The sequence below is a fragment of the Nilaparvata lugens genome, chromosome X (genome assembly GCF_014356525.2).
Source record: "Nilaparvata lugens isolate BPH chromosome X, ASM1435652v1, whole genome shotgun sequence".
Lineage (NCBI taxonomy): Eukaryota > Metazoa > Arthropoda > Insecta > Hemiptera > Delphacidae > Nilaparvata > Nilaparvata lugens.
The window spans coordinates 85,941,882-85,961,241 of NC_052518.1; the positions used below are offsets into that span (position 1 = coordinate 85,941,882).

Here is a 19,360-nt window from a genome sequence, read left to right on the forward strand (position 1 = left end):
TATTATTGTACTCAATATTATACACACCTATTCATCATATATTTGAAAATTATAGGGATAAAATTATTTATATCATATCTATAGATTTTTGAGTTCATAATAATTTATATTGATTATTTTAATGTTATGTATTTGCCTAACACCATCAGCCGATTGTCAATATTGGCCATGTAGTGCCTAATCGAAGAAGGTTTAAAGGGCAGTTTCTCTTGTAAATTTATTGAAAAGCTTAATTTCACACCATCGTTTAAACACTACCAGAGTGTCATTTTCCCAAGTCTTGATAAAACCGGCTGAAGTTTCTCAGCTTTTCTACAGACTGATTCAGACTAACCTACTTCATAAGTGAGAGCTCATTTTCTGCAGAATTTCAAGGTGTTATAATATATGAGTTAAATAAAATCATATTAAATCAAATCATATTAATTAATATGTGTTATAATAATATATAAAACTTCAGCTAAGGGAATCATTATAGAATTGGTACTTCTAAGGTTTTTGTGGGCTCGAGGCTAATGAGGTTCTACTGGATTATAAAAGGTGTATCAATTTTATAGACACAATTTTTGAAAAATTACTGGTAATTTTTATACAGAGTGATTATAAAAGGACTTTATACTTTGAAAGCACATAGAGATTTATTGAAATTACAGAATTGAGAAAGGTATGATTTTGTTACAAAACACTTCAAGTTTAAAGGTGTGGGTGCTATTTTGGTTCGATGAGACAATCGTTGGTAATGCGACATACATCCCACCGATAGTCGATTTCTTGTCACACTCGTACCAACATATCAGGCGTAACTTGTGAAACCGCAGCGATCCGAATGTGATCCGATTTCAGAGATCATTAAGATTGTCTGGTAGAGGCGGACCATAAACCTTATCCTTGGTGGAACTCCACAGGCAGAAATCCATCGGTGTTAAATCCGGTGAGCGAGTTGGCCATGCAATTGACCCTGCATGGTAAATCCAGCGAAGTTGAAAGCAATAATTGTCTAGAAAATCCCGAACTCCGTGGAAATGAACTGGTGCACCGTCATGCTGAAAGTAAAAGGACACTTGTTCATCTCGTTCAGCATGACGGTGAACCAGCTCATTTCCTTGGAGAGGTTCGGGATTTTCTAGACATTATGTATAATGTATTATGTATGAGGTATGTGAGTTGGACCACTTGAATGTTATGCACATAATTTGTGTACACACATTTCATTCATTCATGTGGAATTGAAAATGTAGACATGTGATCATGGGAATTCTCTCCTCTATAAGTGTTTATTACAATATACAGGACATACATAGCTACTCGTATCCTACATAGAGGAAAAAGGGTACTTATATAGCGAATACTATACTATAATACTGTACTATATATTATCATAGAAGAAACAATAGCATGAGGACCATAAAACTAGATATCCCATGGTAGGGCGTTTATGTCGCAACTTTTACTGTTAAATCAAGCCGATTATTGTTTATTTTTACTGTTTTGGTTGGGTGAGAGTGTATGAACGGCACAATATGAGAGACTACCAGCGTCACACAGCTTCACGGGAAAGAACTACGTGGACTATTGGCATGAGATAACAGTAAAAGTTGCGACATAAATTCCCTATACCATGGGATATCTACTTATGCTATTGTTTCTCTATGATATTATATAATGATTATATGGCAGGTCTTCGAGGCTCAGGAGCAGACTCACGAAAGAAGTGATTTTTGTTTCATTGATCTCTTCCAGAGCATATTTTATTATAAAAACCTAGTTTATTCATGCAGCAGATTCACAATACAGAGCTACCTTCAAATAGAGCAATTATACTGCTTGACCGTAAGTGACATGTTTTTTGGCCTTCGAATAACACACATGAGTGTAGGTTAGGGGGAATCACTCAACACATTGTAGCCTATTTATAAGTGTATATTTGCAGCAAAATGCATGAAAACAATGCGGTAATTGTTTCAACTAATGATTGGAGCATTTATATTCTGGTAAATTCCCGGAAGTGAGCCTGGTTGACAACTTAGCGTCGAAGTTCATTGTACAATTTCCGTTCACACTTATTTGTCCAAGGTGGACAGATCAACTCACTCAAACTCACTGATCTCTGATCTCTCATATTTCTGCATCTCTTTCTCCCTCTCGCACTCTTTCCCACTCTCCCCTACTCTCTCTCCCTCTCTCTTAAATAAAATAATGCTAATCAATCAATCTCTCTCTCACTCTCTCTCTCTCGTTAATAAAGGCAGCAAATCAATCAATCTCTCTCTCTCGTTAATGAAGGCAGTAAATCAATCAATCTCTCTCTCTCTCTCAGTTGAGGGTTATGTGTAAGAGAGGGTCGAAGGTTAAGTGTAAGAGAGGGCCGACTGCGCCCTAACTTCGCCCTCCCAGGTATAAAATAAAGGCAGTCATTCTATTCTATTCTATGCTCTCCCTATCTCTCTCTCTCTCTCTCTCTCTCTCCCTACATAAAAATAATCTACATAAATAAAGTACTCAATCAATCAATCTCTCCCGGTCGTGTGTTAATAGGGAGGATATTTTATATCCTTCTTGGAGAATCGACAATTATTTGTTGAAACATCGCCGATTTATGAAGTTACATCACATTATTATATTATCGTTATCCTAATTGCATAATTTTTGCATTACCGTCATTTAATGTAAGTAAATTAGTGTATAAGCCAGTAAATATTGTAACATACATAAATAAAGAAATCTAATCTAATATAATCTCTCTCTCTCTCTTTCTCCCTCTCTCTTTATTTCTATATATCTATCTATCTCTATTGATATATCTTTCTCAGCAATCACCCTATCTCTGTTTAGGCTGTGTGGTAGAGATAAACTATAGAGTCCTTACTTCACCCTTGATGAAAACAATCACTCTCTCTCTCTCTCTCTCTCTCTCTCCTCTCTCTCTCTCTCTCTCTCTCTCTCTCTTTCTCTCTCTCTCTCTCTCTCTCTCTCTCTCTCTCTCTCTCTCTCTCTCTCTGTCAAGGCATACAGAATGCACTCGAATCAAGAGACTTTTTCATTTAGGTTAGGTTTTATCAGTTTCATCCCCATTTTCCCCGTCATGTATCGTTTTGAGGTAAGTTCAAGGTTGGTCTGCTGCTTCCATGATGCCTCTCACTGACACGTCAGCACGCTCGCCCTCAAGTAGGTATGATTATTTCAATAATAGTAATAATGACACAGGTTTGTTTCTTTCAAATAAGCTCCACTCTTTCAAAAAACTTTTCAAGGCTGCTCACCTTAACGTCCAATCCCTCAGCTGTCACATTGATGAAATCAAAGCAATCTTCCGTTTTCAGGACTTCAATATAATTGGAATTTCCGAATCATTTTTGAAGCCTAGTATTCCATCGAATCTTGTTGCATTACCTGGATATAATCTCTTCCGAAATGATAGATTAAAAAAAACTTGTGGGGGTGTAGCAGTTTATGTGAAAGATGGTATCAAAACAAAAGTTTCAATCACATCTAAACAGGAGTATTGTTCTAGACCAGAGTTCATGCTACTTGAATTATCCTTATCTAGTTCTGATAAATTACTCGTTGGTATCTGTTATCGCCCTCCAAAAATAGGTCATTTTACAGATTTCGAAAATGCCTTGCTTTCTCTTATGCCTTGTTATAACCGTACGGTATACTAGTTATGGGGGATATGAACACCGACTTGAATCGTAACTTTGACCACTTTCAACTGACTACAATTTTCAAATGACTAAACATGACTATTTTACCTCTAGATCCAACTCATCATACCAATGAATCAGACACACTCATTGACCTTCTCATTGTCAGTGATCCCAACGAGGTTGCTCAAACAGGTCAAATCCCAGTCCAAGCTGTTTCTGGACATGATTTGATCTACTGTGTACTATCCCATAAGATACCTGAGCCAGAACAGAAAATTATCACATATAGAGACTTCAAAAACTTTTATGAAGCCGCCTTTCTAACTGATGTGACTCAGACTCCATGGCATCAAATTGAAGCGTTACCCTCAGTTGATGACATGGTCAAGACTTTCGAGAATTGGACTTTGACTTTGTATGACAAACATGCACCTTATGTGACAAGGAGGATTAATAGAAAACGACGAGTACCGTGGATGACAAAGCACATAGAAAATTTAAAAAGACATTCGACTTGGACAGTTTGATAGAGTATAGGAGCCTCAGAAATAGAGTCAAACAGGAATTACGGAACTCAAAGATTAGGTACTTGAATTCGTTCATGACAAACAATAGACAAGACTCTAAATCACTTTGGCAGGGAATAAAAGAATTCGGGCTTGGCAAACAGAAATCGAATCCCCAATGAATGGGTGTCTGGAAGGAGGGCCTATGTTCGAATTTTCATGAATCTTGTTTTTTGGTGGAATAATGGCTTTTGTTATGTTTTCTATCGACTGTAGAGATATTAGTTACAAAAGTATCCAACAGAGCTCAGGGCAATGCATGAATTGAAAATGTCCAGTGGAAGAACGGCCTATGTTTATTTTCTTGAGTCCACCAACAGCTGGATACAGCATTGATGAAAGTTCTAGGTTATGGCTTATTATGGTGCTGTGTTGCAGTCCAAACTGATGGATCTAGTGCGTGGTTATGTTGTATTTTAATTAGTTTGAAGCTTTAGTTTAAAGATTAATTTGTGACTAGCAACTCAAGATGGATTTGTCACAAAGAGATGTTGAAAATCTGTATAGTGGGAAGAAACGATCATTGAACGTCACTCAGTGGAAGGATAGAAAACAAAAATTTCTTCGCAATTCTGGTCAAGAATATACTGATAAAAGTGGAAAAGGGAAAGTAATAGCAAGAAAAAAACTTCCAACGAGGGCTACAGCTTGTGATCAATCGTGTAAAAAGACAGGTTGTAGGAATCTTTCACTTGATAGTGTTCATGAACTTCATAAACGGTTTTATCAGTTGAGCTACAATGAACAACAACTTTTCCTTCAGAAGTTCATTGATCTTCGTGATGTGAAAATCAGGAGACCTGGAAAGACTGTCGCAACATCTCACAAACTAGCAGGTTTTGATTTCAGAAGTAATAACAAGCCAGTATGCCGTGCAACTTTATTACATGTTTTCTCTATCAGTGTAAAACGTATTCGAGTTCTTCAGGCTAAACTGAAGGCTGGAGAAACAACACCACGTGATCAACGAGGTAGACATCTAAATCGACCCCATGCTGTAGATAACAATATTAGAGACCTAATAAGGGAGCACATAAGGAGCTTCCCTCTTACAGAAAATCATTACAGTCGAAATGTGTCAACTAAGAATAATCTAAGTATGGACTTGTCAGTGAAGAAGATTCATAGGCTTTTCGAAGAAAAATATAATCAACCAGCTACATACAGTTTGTAGCCTACAGGAAGATATTTAATCGGGAATTCAATTTAAGATTTGGGTCTCCTAGGTCAGATACTTGCAAATTGTGTGATCAACTATTCGCAAAACTTGTTTTGGCATCTACAGATAATGAACGTAAAAAGATACAAGAAGAATCTAGTTTGCATCATATGAAAGCAGACAGTGCGTATAAACAGCTGACAACGCTCTGTATAGACTTGCAGCAAGTTCTCTTTACTCCAATGTTGACTCATTCCGATGTTTATTACTAAAGACAGTATTCTAACTGCAATTTTGCAATTCATAATATGAACTCCAATCAAGCAAATATGTTCCTTTGGCACCAAGTTATCGCGAAAAGGGGCTCAAAGGAGATAGGTTCATGTATTCTAAATTATGTCATTTCAAATTTCCAAAAATTGGTACCAACAGAGGAGCGTGAGCTAATAATCTAGTCCGACAGATGTGCTGGACAAAACAACAATAAGAACATTCTCTGTTTATTAATGTATTTAATAAGATTGGACTACTTTACTGAGGTACATCAAAAGTTTTTGATCACAGGTCACAGCTTCCTGCCATGTGATCGTGACTTTGCAACAATCGAGCGCCAAAAAAAAATCTAAACCAATGGTTCCAGCAGATTTGAAGTACATGATCGGAGAGTCAAATCTAAAGTCACCGTTTACCATAACAGAAATGGAACAAGAAAATTTCAAAGATTTAGATAATATAACCAAAAATCTTTTTCTCACATGCAAAAAGTTCCAAGTTACAAAATATGTATGGTTCAAAATGTGTAAGGATGATGTTGGTTCTGTCTGTGCTAGAGAATCACATAATTCATTACGACCATGGAAAATTTTCAACATTTTCAATACTGATGTGGAGTTACCTATGGAATCGACCTTGCCACAGCTTTACTCGAGCCCAATTCCCATAGAGAAGGGGAAGAAAAAAGATCTGCTAAAAATGATGCAATTTCTAGTTAATCCAGAACATAAACTTTTTTATAAAAATTTGCCTACCGTGTGATTGAAAAAGACAGAATCATAATGATCACTCTGATTTGATTATTATTATTCTTACTCTTATTGATTATTCTTGATGATTACTTGTTCATTGCTTTTTATTCAAACTGAACTCTTATTGAAAATCTGATTTGATGATTATTCTTACTCTTATTCATTATTATTGATGATTACTTGTTCATTGCATTGCATTTTATTGAAACTGAACTCTTATTGAACTTTTATTGAAACTCTGATTTCATGATTATTCTTGCTCTTATTGATTATTCTTGATGATTACTTGTTCATTGCATTTTATTGAAACTGAACTTTTATTGAACCGATTATCACTTGTTCATTGCTTTTATTGAAACTGAAAAATAAAATTATTACATAGCCTATATCTTATTATTTTATTCTAAAAATGAAGAGTTTTTTCATATCGTTCCAATATCATAATGGCACATTATTGGCTTCAAGTGTTATTCTAATGTGACGCTAAATCACTCTGAATGAATAAAAACCCTTTTATGTAGAATAATAATATTATTAATAATGATTGATAATATAATATATTACACTATTATATCACATAATAGGGGTCTGTGTTGTGAAATATTCGTTGCTGAAGAGAATTCTTGTGAAGTGGAAAAAGGGCCTATGTTGAAAAATCACTGTTTTCCAATGCTAAAACTTAAAAACGCTCTTCTGTAAAATTCAGAAAACCTAACATAGGCCCTTCTTCCAGACACCTATTAATGATCACAGCGACGAAGTTATCATTGGTAATCATATCAATGATCATGAAGAGCAGGTTACAAACTTAGATATACCACTTATTGATCAATTTCATTTCCACCCAATCTCAGAAGAAGAAACTTTCAAAGCAATTCAACTTATTCATTGTAATGCTATGGGTGTAGGCGAAATTCCTATTAAATTTATCAGGAAGATGTTATTTGCTGTTTTACCAACCATTACATACATTTTCAGCAAGTCACTTGAAGAAGGCAATTTCCCTGAAAACTGGAAGTTTGCTCTGGTTCGCCCTCTAAATGAAGTTGCATCACCCAATAAAGTTGAGGATTTAAGACCAATCAGTATTCTACCTGCATTGTCCAAAGTGCTAGAAAGACTTATTCATGCTCAAGTTGTAAAATTTCTAGACAACAATAGAAAGCTTCATAACTTTCAATCAGGCTTTAGGAAATTCCATTCAACTGAGACAGCTCTGCTTCGTGTCACTGATGATATATGATCAGCTATGGACCAAAGAAAATGCACCATCCTCACCCTATTTCATTTTTCTAAAGCATTTGATACTGTTGTAATAAAGCTCTTTTAAATAAGTTAGCTATTCTTGGCTTTAGTCACAACTCCCTAGTCTGGTTCAAATCCTATCTCTTGGGTAGGAAACAATGTGTTTCTGTTGGTGACAACAAGTCAAATTGGAAGAATGTTATGCATGGAGTACCACAAGGTTCAATTTTAGGCCTTCTCCTATTCACTTTGTATGCTAACGACCTATCTTCCATTATCAAGTTCTCCAGCTTCCATACTTATGCAGATGACCTTCAAATTCATTTTTGCTGTCCCATAACAAAAATAGATGAAACAGTTGGAATTATGAATCAAGATATAAATTCGATATTTGAATGGACAAAGAAAAATGGCCTCAAGCTTAATCCCATCAAAACACAACCCATATTATTGGTTATTCTCGTCTTATAAACAATATTGAACTTGGATCGATCCACAAAATTAGTGTAGATGGTAATGACATTCCTTACTGTAGCTCAGTGAAAAATTTAGGAATTATTATGAATAATACTCTTGACTGGTCAGAACAAGTGAACAAAACATGTTAAAAGGTATTTTCAGCGATGCATTCATTGAAGAAAATGCACGACATCCTCCCTAGAAACATTAAATTGTTATTGGTTCAATCTCTTATATTCCCACATTTAATGTATTGTAATTATGTTCTCAACGATAGGCAAGTCACTCTAAATGATAAACTACAGCGTTGCCAAAATTATTGTCTACGTTTCGTCTACTCTCTTCAACGTCATGAACATATCACCCCTGCCCACATTGCCAGTTCAACATTGAAGCTTCCCGATCAAAGACGTTTTCGAATAGTCAAGCCTGTTAGAGATATCTTGAAATGCAGAAATCCGAACTATTTCAAAGATGATTTCAAATTTGTTTCTGAAGGTAGGAGGATAGATGCTTCACATACTAGAACCAGAGAAAGTACTTCAAGTTGTATACCCAACCATCGAACCACTATTTTCACAAAATCCTTTTTAGTCAGTGCCTGTCGTGCATGGAATGCACTTCCTGTTTATAATCAGGTCCATCGAGAGCCGAGCGAGCTTCATCCTGACTTTAAAAAAACATTTTTTTGGAAGAAATGACTGAAACTGTCCAGCCCTAGAACGATCACATGACAACCATCCCTCACCCATTCTACCAATACAAACCTATAAACCTGTTATAGAATAAATTATATATATATATATATATATAATATATATATATATAAAATATAAACTCATGTTATTTTAAATATTCACTGCATACTGCTGTATATTACTAAAAGTTGATTACCCTGATCTACTTCCAGCCTACTCCATTTTATTAATCATTGATTTGATCTTATCTACCTATATAATTATTTTACTTTATTAATTTTCTGTTTTTTTTTTTTCTCTTGAATATTCATATTAATTAAAACTTTTACAATATTCCCATTTATAAATAAATCCTTAGTTGAACTAATGAAATTAAGGTTTTGGTAGAGAGTTAGTGGGAAGGATATTTTTAATATTCTTTCCGAAGAATGGACATTGATATGTCCAAAGCTCCGCCAATTTATGTAGATGCATAACAATATTATCTTTAGTTATTACAAATTGCTTTTTTCGTATCATATACAGTTCAATAATTATTTTCTTAGTCTATATTATGTAAATTCATCTATAATTTTGCTATATTGTAAGCTATTCTATATAAGTGTATAGGCCAATATATATTGAAATCTACATAAATAAAGTAATCAATCAATCTCTCTCTCTTTCTCTCTCTCTCGTTTGGTAGAGAGTTAGTGAGGAGGATATTTTTAATATTCTTTCCGAAGAATGCACATTGATATGTCCAAAGCTCCGCCAATTTATGTAGATGCATAACAATATGATTATTATCTATAGTTATTATATTGCAAATTGCTTTTTCATATCATATACAGTTCAATAATTATTTTCTTAGTCTATATTATGTAAATTCATCTATAATTTTGCTGTATTGTAAGCTATTGTATATAAGTGTATAAGCCAGTATATATTGTAATCTACATAAATGAAGTACTCAATCAATCTCTCTCTCTCTCTCTCGCTAGAATGGTAGAACCGCAACAAAAATTCGGGTTCCTTTATATCCATAGTCCTCTATATTCTACATCTTTACTCTCACATAGCCTTCAATATTCTTCCACTTGTACCTTAACTATTTTCCACTTCCCTGTAAATTCATTCATATCACCCATCATTTTCATTTCCAGCATGAATTTTCACAAATATGCTTTATTATATAATGTTATTGTACTAAGTTTTTTATCATAGAAGTGTTATTTTGTTTATTATAACCAGTGTTTTCCATAGGTCTTGTCAGACCTGGCAATTTTTTTATTTATATTCTAATCTATAATCTGCATGTGTGGGGAGATCTTATCGCATGAAATCTAATCATCCCCCTCATCTTGGCTCTCTTTTTCCCATCATTGTCTGATTTCAGGCTCCCTCAATGATTCTTTTCCTCAAAAAGAAAACACATACCTTCTCATCCCATTCATCAAAGAAAGTACAAAAATCTCAATGAAATTATAATATCTAAGATTTCTTTGTGCCGGTAATAATCATCATTTCCTCCCCTGGCCAATAATCCCTTGTCTTTCAATATAGATACTTTTGATCTCGTGGAAATACCTCACCGTACTACCAATTCCAGACAGGGAAGAGCTATCATACAATTCACGAAAGCAGCATTCGACTTACCCTAGTTCAAAAATCTTCCTTTCATAGTGCATGATTGTGATAAAATAACAAGTCATGTTTTCATGAATAAACATCCAAACAAATCTTTTAGATCCAATAATCAGATACCGGTACTAAATTATTATTATTACATCGTAATTAGGCCTATACATAGTGCAAGAAATAAGATTGTAAGAATAAGATTGATCACCTTTGTACTTCATGAAAAGTTGCTCCAATAGCCTATAGTTGTCTCACAGATTATTGGGTTCATCAGAGATAAGTATTTTCGTCAAGGTAATTTTTCCGCATTTCTGAAGTAATCAAATACTATTCAAGTTTTTGGATAGAGAGAGAGAGAGTTAGTGAGGGAAATGGTCGTTGTGCTGCTTTTTTATCAAAACCCTATCAAACATTCTTGTAGAATCAATCATCATGTCAATCCTGAGGCAAGCCAACTACTAAAAAATGAAGATCTAACCAGGAGGCTGAAGAGAAGAAAGCCTCAGGCACTAGTATAAAACCAATTTCTTATAGTGTGTATGAACTATATTATGTTTACTCTGTTCTCATAACCTCAGAGCTACTTGGTTTAACAATGGATGAACTGAGTTACATATTTTTTTTATAGTGCAAGGTTTATAGTAAAATTGAAATTAATGTATGTAAAACAGAAAGTTCAGAAAGTTCTTCATTCTAAATTGCTGTTTCATCTAGGTTGTCAATACTGTACATTGGTTTGGCTTTCAACCGAAACAGAGTTTCCCTAATGCAATTTTTCTTTTTTAAGTTCTATTATTTATAAACTCCATTGTTGTGGATCGGCTATAGGATAGAATTATTTTGTAATATATCAAATAATCATTTAACTATGATTTCATAAATTATTTGTCTGTTTATATTGCTATCTTTATTACTATTGAATAGCTAGGCAATAGTTTATTTAGTTGGAAGACTGCATGCATATTTTATTCCTTACTCAAATACACATTCAAGATAATTTCATGTTCACTGACAGCGCATTCTCAAAGTTTTCAATCTTATGGAAATCTCCAATATTATTGTTCATGTGTGTATGCACTAGTGTATGTTATGATTTGTGGCTGGACATGAATAATATAAGTCCATTTAGCAGTTGTCAACTACTGAAAATCAAGATCACAGGGTCACATAATTTGCTGCTAATTTTCAATTGTAAAGGTGAGAGATGATTTGCGCTCATTTCCGGCCTATGCAGGCAGCATTCATCAAAAAGATGGCACATTATCAGTTGAATGTACATGCATGCTATTATAAAAGGAAGCGAATATTGAAATTCTGATCAGTTCACGAAGTTTAGTGTTCAGTGTCTCATTAGAAACATGTCTCTCATTCAGCTCTTTATATTAGTGTCAATAAATTTAGTAACAGTGCTATCACAGAATGTGGTAAGTTTGGATTAATTCAGCATGAATATCATGTATATGATGTAGCCTACATGTTTATATCATGTATATGATGTATAGATTACGATGTATGTATGTAAACATGATTTATAGCAACTAAATGAGTGTATACCATGATTGAAATAATCATAAATAAATACATAGAATTGTTATAAAATATTGTCACGTAGCTAACTAATTAAAAACTAAAAGCACTCAAAGTACCAAAGCTTGTTATTGATATCTTCATTTCTTTAACTGAGATATCGCCACAGGTATTTGGTTATTATTGTAGTGACTATATTAACCTTATCTACCTAATAATTCACAACAGGGTATAAAATATATTTTTTTAAGAAGAAGCATGCTCATTCAGTGTATTAAATTCAATATTATTCACATAAATAACAGATATTATAAAACTTGATGAGACAGCAGTTTGTCAATTATTATAAGCATTGTATGATAATTATATTATGAAGATAAAATAGTACAATACACCAAACCATTGATGATGTTGTTCTCAAAATTTTTGAAAATGTTTTAGGTACGAAATCCATAGAATACAACACAAATAACAAACTACAGTTCATATAAGAAGATATTCTTAGGCCAATATTCTCATCAATTGAATCATGCTGGATCATGATAGATGACGGAACTTAATAGATAGATGACATAATCTATCTTCCAGTTTATTCACAAACACCAACACAGATCCTTCATGCAGCTCTTTTTTCGAATACTAGGCTAGATCTATATTCTTCACAGTCAACCCTAAAAATCAATGCGTGACTACAGTGTAATTCATATTGGAAAATGCATTCCACATTCAAGGGACTGCCAGTACTGTGAATAATATTATAATTTTATCAACATGTGACTGGAATTTCAAAATATCATCGTGATACAGTTAACCTGGAATAAATGTGTAGGTTTGTTGCTGAGGTGAATAATAATAAAATAGTCTACCTTATGCCACAAGCCGATTGTTATAGGAATCTGCGGTCTGCTACCATGAAAATGATTTCAGTAATCTAACGAAACACCTTTTAATATACCTCGTTTGATTTTTCTGGGTGTGAAGCTTACTATGAACCTCACCTATCATGAAGCTTGAAAGATTGTCCATCAATAAAAATTTTTCCATCAATAAAGCTTCATTAGATACTTTATTTTATATTTCATTCACAATATATTTTTCATCAAATAAATCTTACTGAACGCCCAGTTCAATAGGTAGGTTTAGCCCATATATCGATAGTCACAACTGAATCATGATCAATCTTCTAGTTTACTTTAAAATAACACAGATACTTCAAATTCTTTTTCTTCTTTGACCACGCCTTATCTCAATCATACGGGGTCGGAATTTCCCTCATTCAGCCGTCTCCTCCACAAAATCCTGTCTATCTCCTCCCCGTGTCCCATCACCTCTCCCGCAAATCAGCCTCCACTGTCTCTCCACCTCTTCCTTGGCCTTCCTCGCCCTCTCCTGTCACCCAGATCCAAATCCTGCCCCCTCCGTCCCACATAGTTCTTCTCACGTCTCTGCACATGTACAAACTACCTCATCCTGGCCTCCTCCATCTTCCTACCCAATGGTCCCACCCCAACTGTACCTCATTACGAATCCTATCCCTTCTTGTGACCCCACACATTCATCTTAGCATTCTCATCTCAGCCACTCTTCCATTTTCTTCTCTTGCCTCTTTGAAACATTCCAGGTTTCCGCGCCATACAACATAGCTGGTCTCACTACCGATCTGGACATTTCACCCTTCATCTTACAGTTCATTCTCTTATCACAGAGCACACCACTGTTTTTGTCTCTGTCTTTGTCCGGCTTATACTCATGCCTCCTTCCTCAAGCGCTTTGAGGAAACAGATACTTCATGAGTTGATAAATAATATAAAAAGGGTACTTGATGATTTCTATCCCATTTCAATATACCTAATTGTAATAGGCAAAAAAAGTTAACTTCAAGAGTCTATACCATAATATTCTCGTGATTGAAAAAAAGATATTTAAATGAACTTAACACACTTGAATTTATTGTGATGGAAGGAATATTATTAAATGAAATTATACTCAACAGAGTCTCCTCTGTTCTCTGTTTTATGTAGACTACTTCTTATTTGAGTTGGATTTCAGGGTTTCCTCTGTTGATGATCACATAACCATAGCGAAAGTGGATGAAAATAGTTTATTCGTAATTTTGAGGATTCTCAGTACCACTGGAGATTAGATAAAGTTATTTCTATGGTTGACAGTTGGGTCAGCTGCTGGGTGGAAATGGACTGGACTTTGGAGGTGGCGGCATCCTGGGTGGTGGAGGGGGAGGAGTCCTAGGAGGCGGCGGAGGAGGAATCCTTGGAGTGGGAGGAGGAGGTATCATAGGTGGTGCAGCAGGAGGAGGCGCAATACTAGGAGGGGGAGCAGGAGGTGGTGCAGTCCTAGGAGGCAATCCTTTAGGACTAGGAGGTCTGGGACCATTGGGTGGCCTGTCATTTCCTTGGTATGGTCAACAGCAACAGCAGTCCATGCCTTGCCTTCCTGGCTGTGGCTTGGTCTACCAATGCCAAGGATGTACTGGTGGTTTTGTCATAGTCAACAGTACAGTGGCACAGCAGCAGCCCATGACACCCATGCCTTCAATGCCAACCACAATGCCAACTAGGACGCCTGGAATGCCCAGTCCAACTCCAGGGATGCCAAGCCCTGGTACAATGCCACCAACAACACGTTAGTATCACATTTGAAAAAAATATTCTACTGATTTTTTTTCAAAGATAAAATAGTGTACAGGCTTTGCAATCACTACTGGTTTCTGAATAATAATTTTTAAGGCTAAAGTTGTTGAAAACTCTTTAGTAGAGGCCTACCTATTAGATAAAACTTCGCAGTCTATTGAATCTGACTAGTTACTAATACAAGAAAAGTTGGAATGACTTTTCTATTTGTTGACTTGACGTTGTGAATTTTGGACAGTAATGTCCACTCTACCACGAACAGTTTAATGGGAAATAATTATGTTTGCCCAGGAGCACTATCCACTGTATTCAGTACAAACAGTAAATATTCAGTAGGCCTACCTACTCAAACATTTAAATATTTCAATGGATTTAAAGGAATTGTTTCATATAATTATTATTTTCAGAAAATGTCCTTGAATTATTCACTCTTCTATAGAAAGTTGAGTTTCATACTGTACAATTACAATTATGATAAGAGCTGTGACACATTTTTGTCTGAACTATCTTATTTCTGCTATATTCCCTAAAACTATTAAACATGAACAAAATATTGAACAAACACTAAACTTTATCTTGTTCTAGGACCTGGAATGCCTGGGGCCCCAGGTGGTATGCCTGGTGCCCCAGGAGGAATGCCTGGAGGTCCTCCTGGTGGAATGCCAGGTGCTCCTGGAGGGATGCCTGGTGCCCCAGGCAGACCTGGTGCTCCTGGTGGAATGCCAGGAGGTCCAGGTGGAATGCCTGGTGCTCCAGGAGGAATGCCAGGTGCTCCAGGCAGACCTGGTGCTCCGGGTGGAATGCCTGGAGGTCCTCCTGGTGGAATGCCAGGAGGTCCTCCTGGTGGAATGCCTGGAGGTCCTGGTGGAATGCCTGGTGCTCCTGGGGGAATGCCAGGCAGACCTGGCAGTCCAGGTGGAATGCCTGGTGCTCCAGGTGGAATGCCTGGTAGTGCTCCTGGTGGAATGCCTGGAGGACCTCCTGGTGGAATGCCTGGAGGTCCTCCTGGTGGAATGCCGAGTGGTGCTCCAGGTGGAATGCCTGGAGGAATGCCAGGCAGACCTGGAGGTCCAGGTGGAATGCCTGGTGCTCCTGGTGGTGCACCTGGTGGAATGCCTGGAGGTCCTCCTGGTGGAATGCCTGGAGGTCCTCCTGGTGGAATGCCTGGAGGTCCAGGTGGTATGCCTGGTGCCCCTGGTGGAATGCCAGGTGCTCCAGGCAGACCTGGAGGTCCAGGTGGGATGCCTGGTGCTCCTGGTGGAATGCCAGGTGGTATGCCAGGAGGAATGCCAGGTGGCATGCCAGGAGGAATGCCAGGTGGTATGCCTATACGGTCACCAGCTCCTGGTGGTATGCCAGGCATGAGTAAGTTATTGGAAACTTGAATGTTTGAAAATAACCACTAACGTTCATCTCAAATTTGACATTGGATTGGAGTAGTGAAATTTCTAGAGCATGTATTCTCCAATAAACAAAGCATTCTGGCATTCTTCTTCCAGGAGAGACTTCTTTGGTGGAAGCCTTCAACTCATGAGACAAGATAATATCTTCTCTATTTTCTCCTCCTTTTCAAGAATGTGCAGTGAATTCATTTTCATTGCTGATGATGCCCAAAGGAGCTTTCAGCTTGTGTGTGGGTAATGGAAAGTGCGTGAGTGATTTGGTGATTTCATGGCGGGACTCGAACCCACGACCAGGTAGCGCTGGCCAGACTGACGGCTCAGCTAATCTGACCAACAATTATACTGGCCATATTATGACAAATCAAATCGATAATTGATATTCAGGCTTATCAATTCAAGAATCTCATATATTATTCAAAGCAGTTTTAATTATTTATCATAGCACAAATTTGAAGTATTGTTTAAAATATTCAGCTCAATAGATATTTGGCTGGCTATAGCTCAAGAAATAGAGGAATTGTGCATCAATGTTATTTTTATTGAGAATTATATTTCATATTGATACTATCACTCATTATATGAAGAAAAACGAGATTGGGAAAATTATGATAAAAACAAGCATTACATTTTGATCAAAGAATGAAAGAAAAAATTGATTGTCTGTGAGTTTCATAGGACTAAACGGTACCTTTGAACTTCAGGTCGATGTTTAAAATACTTACAATCAGTATCAAGTACAATGGAATCCAATAATTCATAAAATATGTTAAAATGGTTTACTACTCAAAAATCATACAGCTCAACTCATTTCCTATTATGGAGAAAACCTTAACCAGATTCATAATGATGATCACAGCTCTTCATAAGAGAAATTTATTACAAAATATCAATTATTCTTGAACTCTTCATTTGTTATAAAGGTACTTTTTTATCGTTTCCACTTCACAATATTTATTAGGCCACTTCATATTTCTTGTCGAAGAATTGTCAACATATTGTGAATAGCCGTCAGAAAATGACAAAAGATGTAGCGTAAACACTGTTATAAAAGTGGCAATTTCATACCTACTTGACGATGAAATGATGATAGAATAATCTTCAAATTAGAATGACCTTTATTTTATGAACCCAATGTTTCATACCTATCTATTCAGCAATAGACCTCAATCATTATAATTATTTGTCCTTTCTGTAGAAATATAATTCGGTACCTATACCGATGTAATGAATGAACCATTATTTAATTCATTCAATCATGAAAAATTGTCACTTTACCATCAGTGTTTACACTACATCTCTTATTATTTGAATTGTAGTTTAATATGTAAATTTTCATATAAATAAATAATAAATAAATGAATAAATTATTTATTAATAGATTATTTTTACTGTAGCCCAATATTTATTATGCGAATCGTTCACGAATTTCAAGCACACTTAATTACCATTTGAACGAATAAACTAAATATAATATTATCTGTAAAAGATTTTGGGAATTTCGATATTACCAAACCCCTTTTTTGTTAACTCTTATGTTATCTTCCATTTTTTGTTAGTTGAGAAGTAAAAATAGTTTTCTAAAAAGGAATATAATAATTTTCAGCCGCCACTACCACTACCACACGGTTACCGACTACAACGCAGACAAACACAACTACCACCACCACAGTTCTCTACATCTATCCTTCATGGTGAGTGTAGGCCTACCGTACTCAATTCAAATCTGCCAGTGAAGTATAATTAAATAATCAGTGAAAAATATATTCGAAGAGTTCATGTATTAAATTATAATCTAAAATAACCAAATAAGTCTAGATACAAGTGTAACATAATATACGTAAACCAAATATTCATTCATTTGTTCAATGATACACAAAATACAAATCATAAATATTATTGGGGAAGGACCAACAGGCACAGCCCAAAACTTTTCCTTCCCCAAATTTTGACTTATACACAAGTCCAAAAGGTTGGTTATGTTCCATTCACTTTTGTATTAGAGTCCAATTAAAACATTTAAGAATAGAAATTTTGAATTACGATTGTTTAAAAAGCTATTTGAATACAAATTTACACTCACTAATCACTTTAAACTGTAAAATAATGAGTAACTTTAAAAAATGTTAATCCATAAAACTAGAAACAAACTTATTTGTAAGAAGCACAATTTACATGAATAAATTATAAAAATTGTAGAGAACTCTTCAAATAATGTTGTGTGCAGAAGGGTTCTTTGAACCCAGTATTGTGAACGTTAATTTAATGAGTTAAAGGCAGTATTTAGTGATAGTAGCCTATTTATTTAACGTTATTTATCTCACTCACTCATTTGAAAATGACATATTTTGAAAAATGTTGTGAGAAATAAAATAAAGTTGAGAAAAGATTACTTTGATGTAATTTTTATGTAAAGACAAGTAACCCTTACCAAGAGAGTGAATATAGAGATATTACTTATTAAATGATATACTGATACATTGGGAACTATCATGAGAATAGTCTCAAATCTACTGTTTGTATCATCTCAATTCATTTTTCATTTACCTAGTCCACTGAATTGTAATATTTGTGCAAACTGTATAGGTGCAGTTCATGGTGTCAACTCTACTACAGACCAAAACCACGTCCCAAGTGTCTTCTTCTGTCATGGTTGGGAATTTGAGCTCAACAAATAAATTTATTTTTAAATAAAATATGCGATTTTTTAATAAACCACTCAACCAGACACATCTATTCCATAAAATATAATAGCGGGTAGCATGTATAGTTGTATAGAATCGATTACATTTACCCACACACACTCACTCCCTCTCTCTCTCGTGCCTATCTAATGTAGGTATGTTAATAATCTTATATCAAAAGGTTCTAAAATTCCATGAATCTGATAGTTACCCAGAGCAATGTTAAAATTGCTTACTTGAAAAATTATTACTTTTATTCTTGTAATCCTTTACTCAGTTTAGAAAGATTATTTTCAACTTCAAGAAATTACTTCAACATACTAGATTACCCTACTGATAAATAGATCGAATTTTACGGTAAGTGAAATACTCAATGTGTATTGAGGTCATTTATTCAATAGCAAGGATTCTTTGAGTTATGTTATAGATAACAAACTAGGGCCCGGTTGCACAAAAGCATGGTAAATTTTAATCATGATTAAATGCCATTAGAACCAATCCGAGAAGGCATTCTTTGATAAGGATTCTATAATAATTGGTTCTCGTCGCATTCAATGATATGGTTTTAACAGGCTTTTATGCAACCGGGCCTAAGATATCTTGAAAAAACACGAAATATCACTACTGGACTAATAAATCTGTAGCTTACATTTTGTGATCCATATTGCATGACAGATTTTAA

The 19,360-nt window shown here is 35.3% G+C and overlaps 1 protein-coding gene across 1 annotated transcript; it reads left to right on the forward strand.

Moving 5' to 3' along the window:
• The first annotated feature begins 11,745 nt into the window (after positions 1-11,745).
• Positions 11,746-18,832, forward strand: LOC111045348 (collagen alpha-2(IV) chain-like). Its single transcript, XM_039441795.1, has 5 exons — positions 11,746-11,843; positions 14,115-14,586; positions 15,180-15,959; positions 17,601-17,688; positions 18,581-18,832. The coding sequence occupies exons 1-5, from the start codon at positions 11,778-11,780 to the stop codon at positions 18,657-18,659; spliced, it is 1,485 nt and encodes a 494-aa protein (XP_039297729.1). The 5' UTR covers positions 11,746-11,777; the 3' UTR covers positions 18,660-18,832.
• The last annotated feature ends 528 nt before the right edge of the window (positions 18,833-19,360 follow it).

Bases quoted from the DNA above. Each gene is read 5' to 3' on its own strand.
- LOC111045348 (XM_039441795.1), top strand. From the start codon at position 11,778: ATGTCTCTCATTCAGCTCTTTATATTAGTGTCAATAAATTTAGTAACA. The intron at 14,587-15,179 runs GTTAGTATCACA...ATCTTGTTCTAG, and splicing joins TACAATGCCACCAACAACAC to GACCTGGAATGCCTGGGGCC. The intron at 15,960-17,600 runs GTAAGTTATTGG...AATAATTTTCAG, and splicing joins TGGTGGTATGCCAGGCATGA to CCGCCACTACCACTACCACA.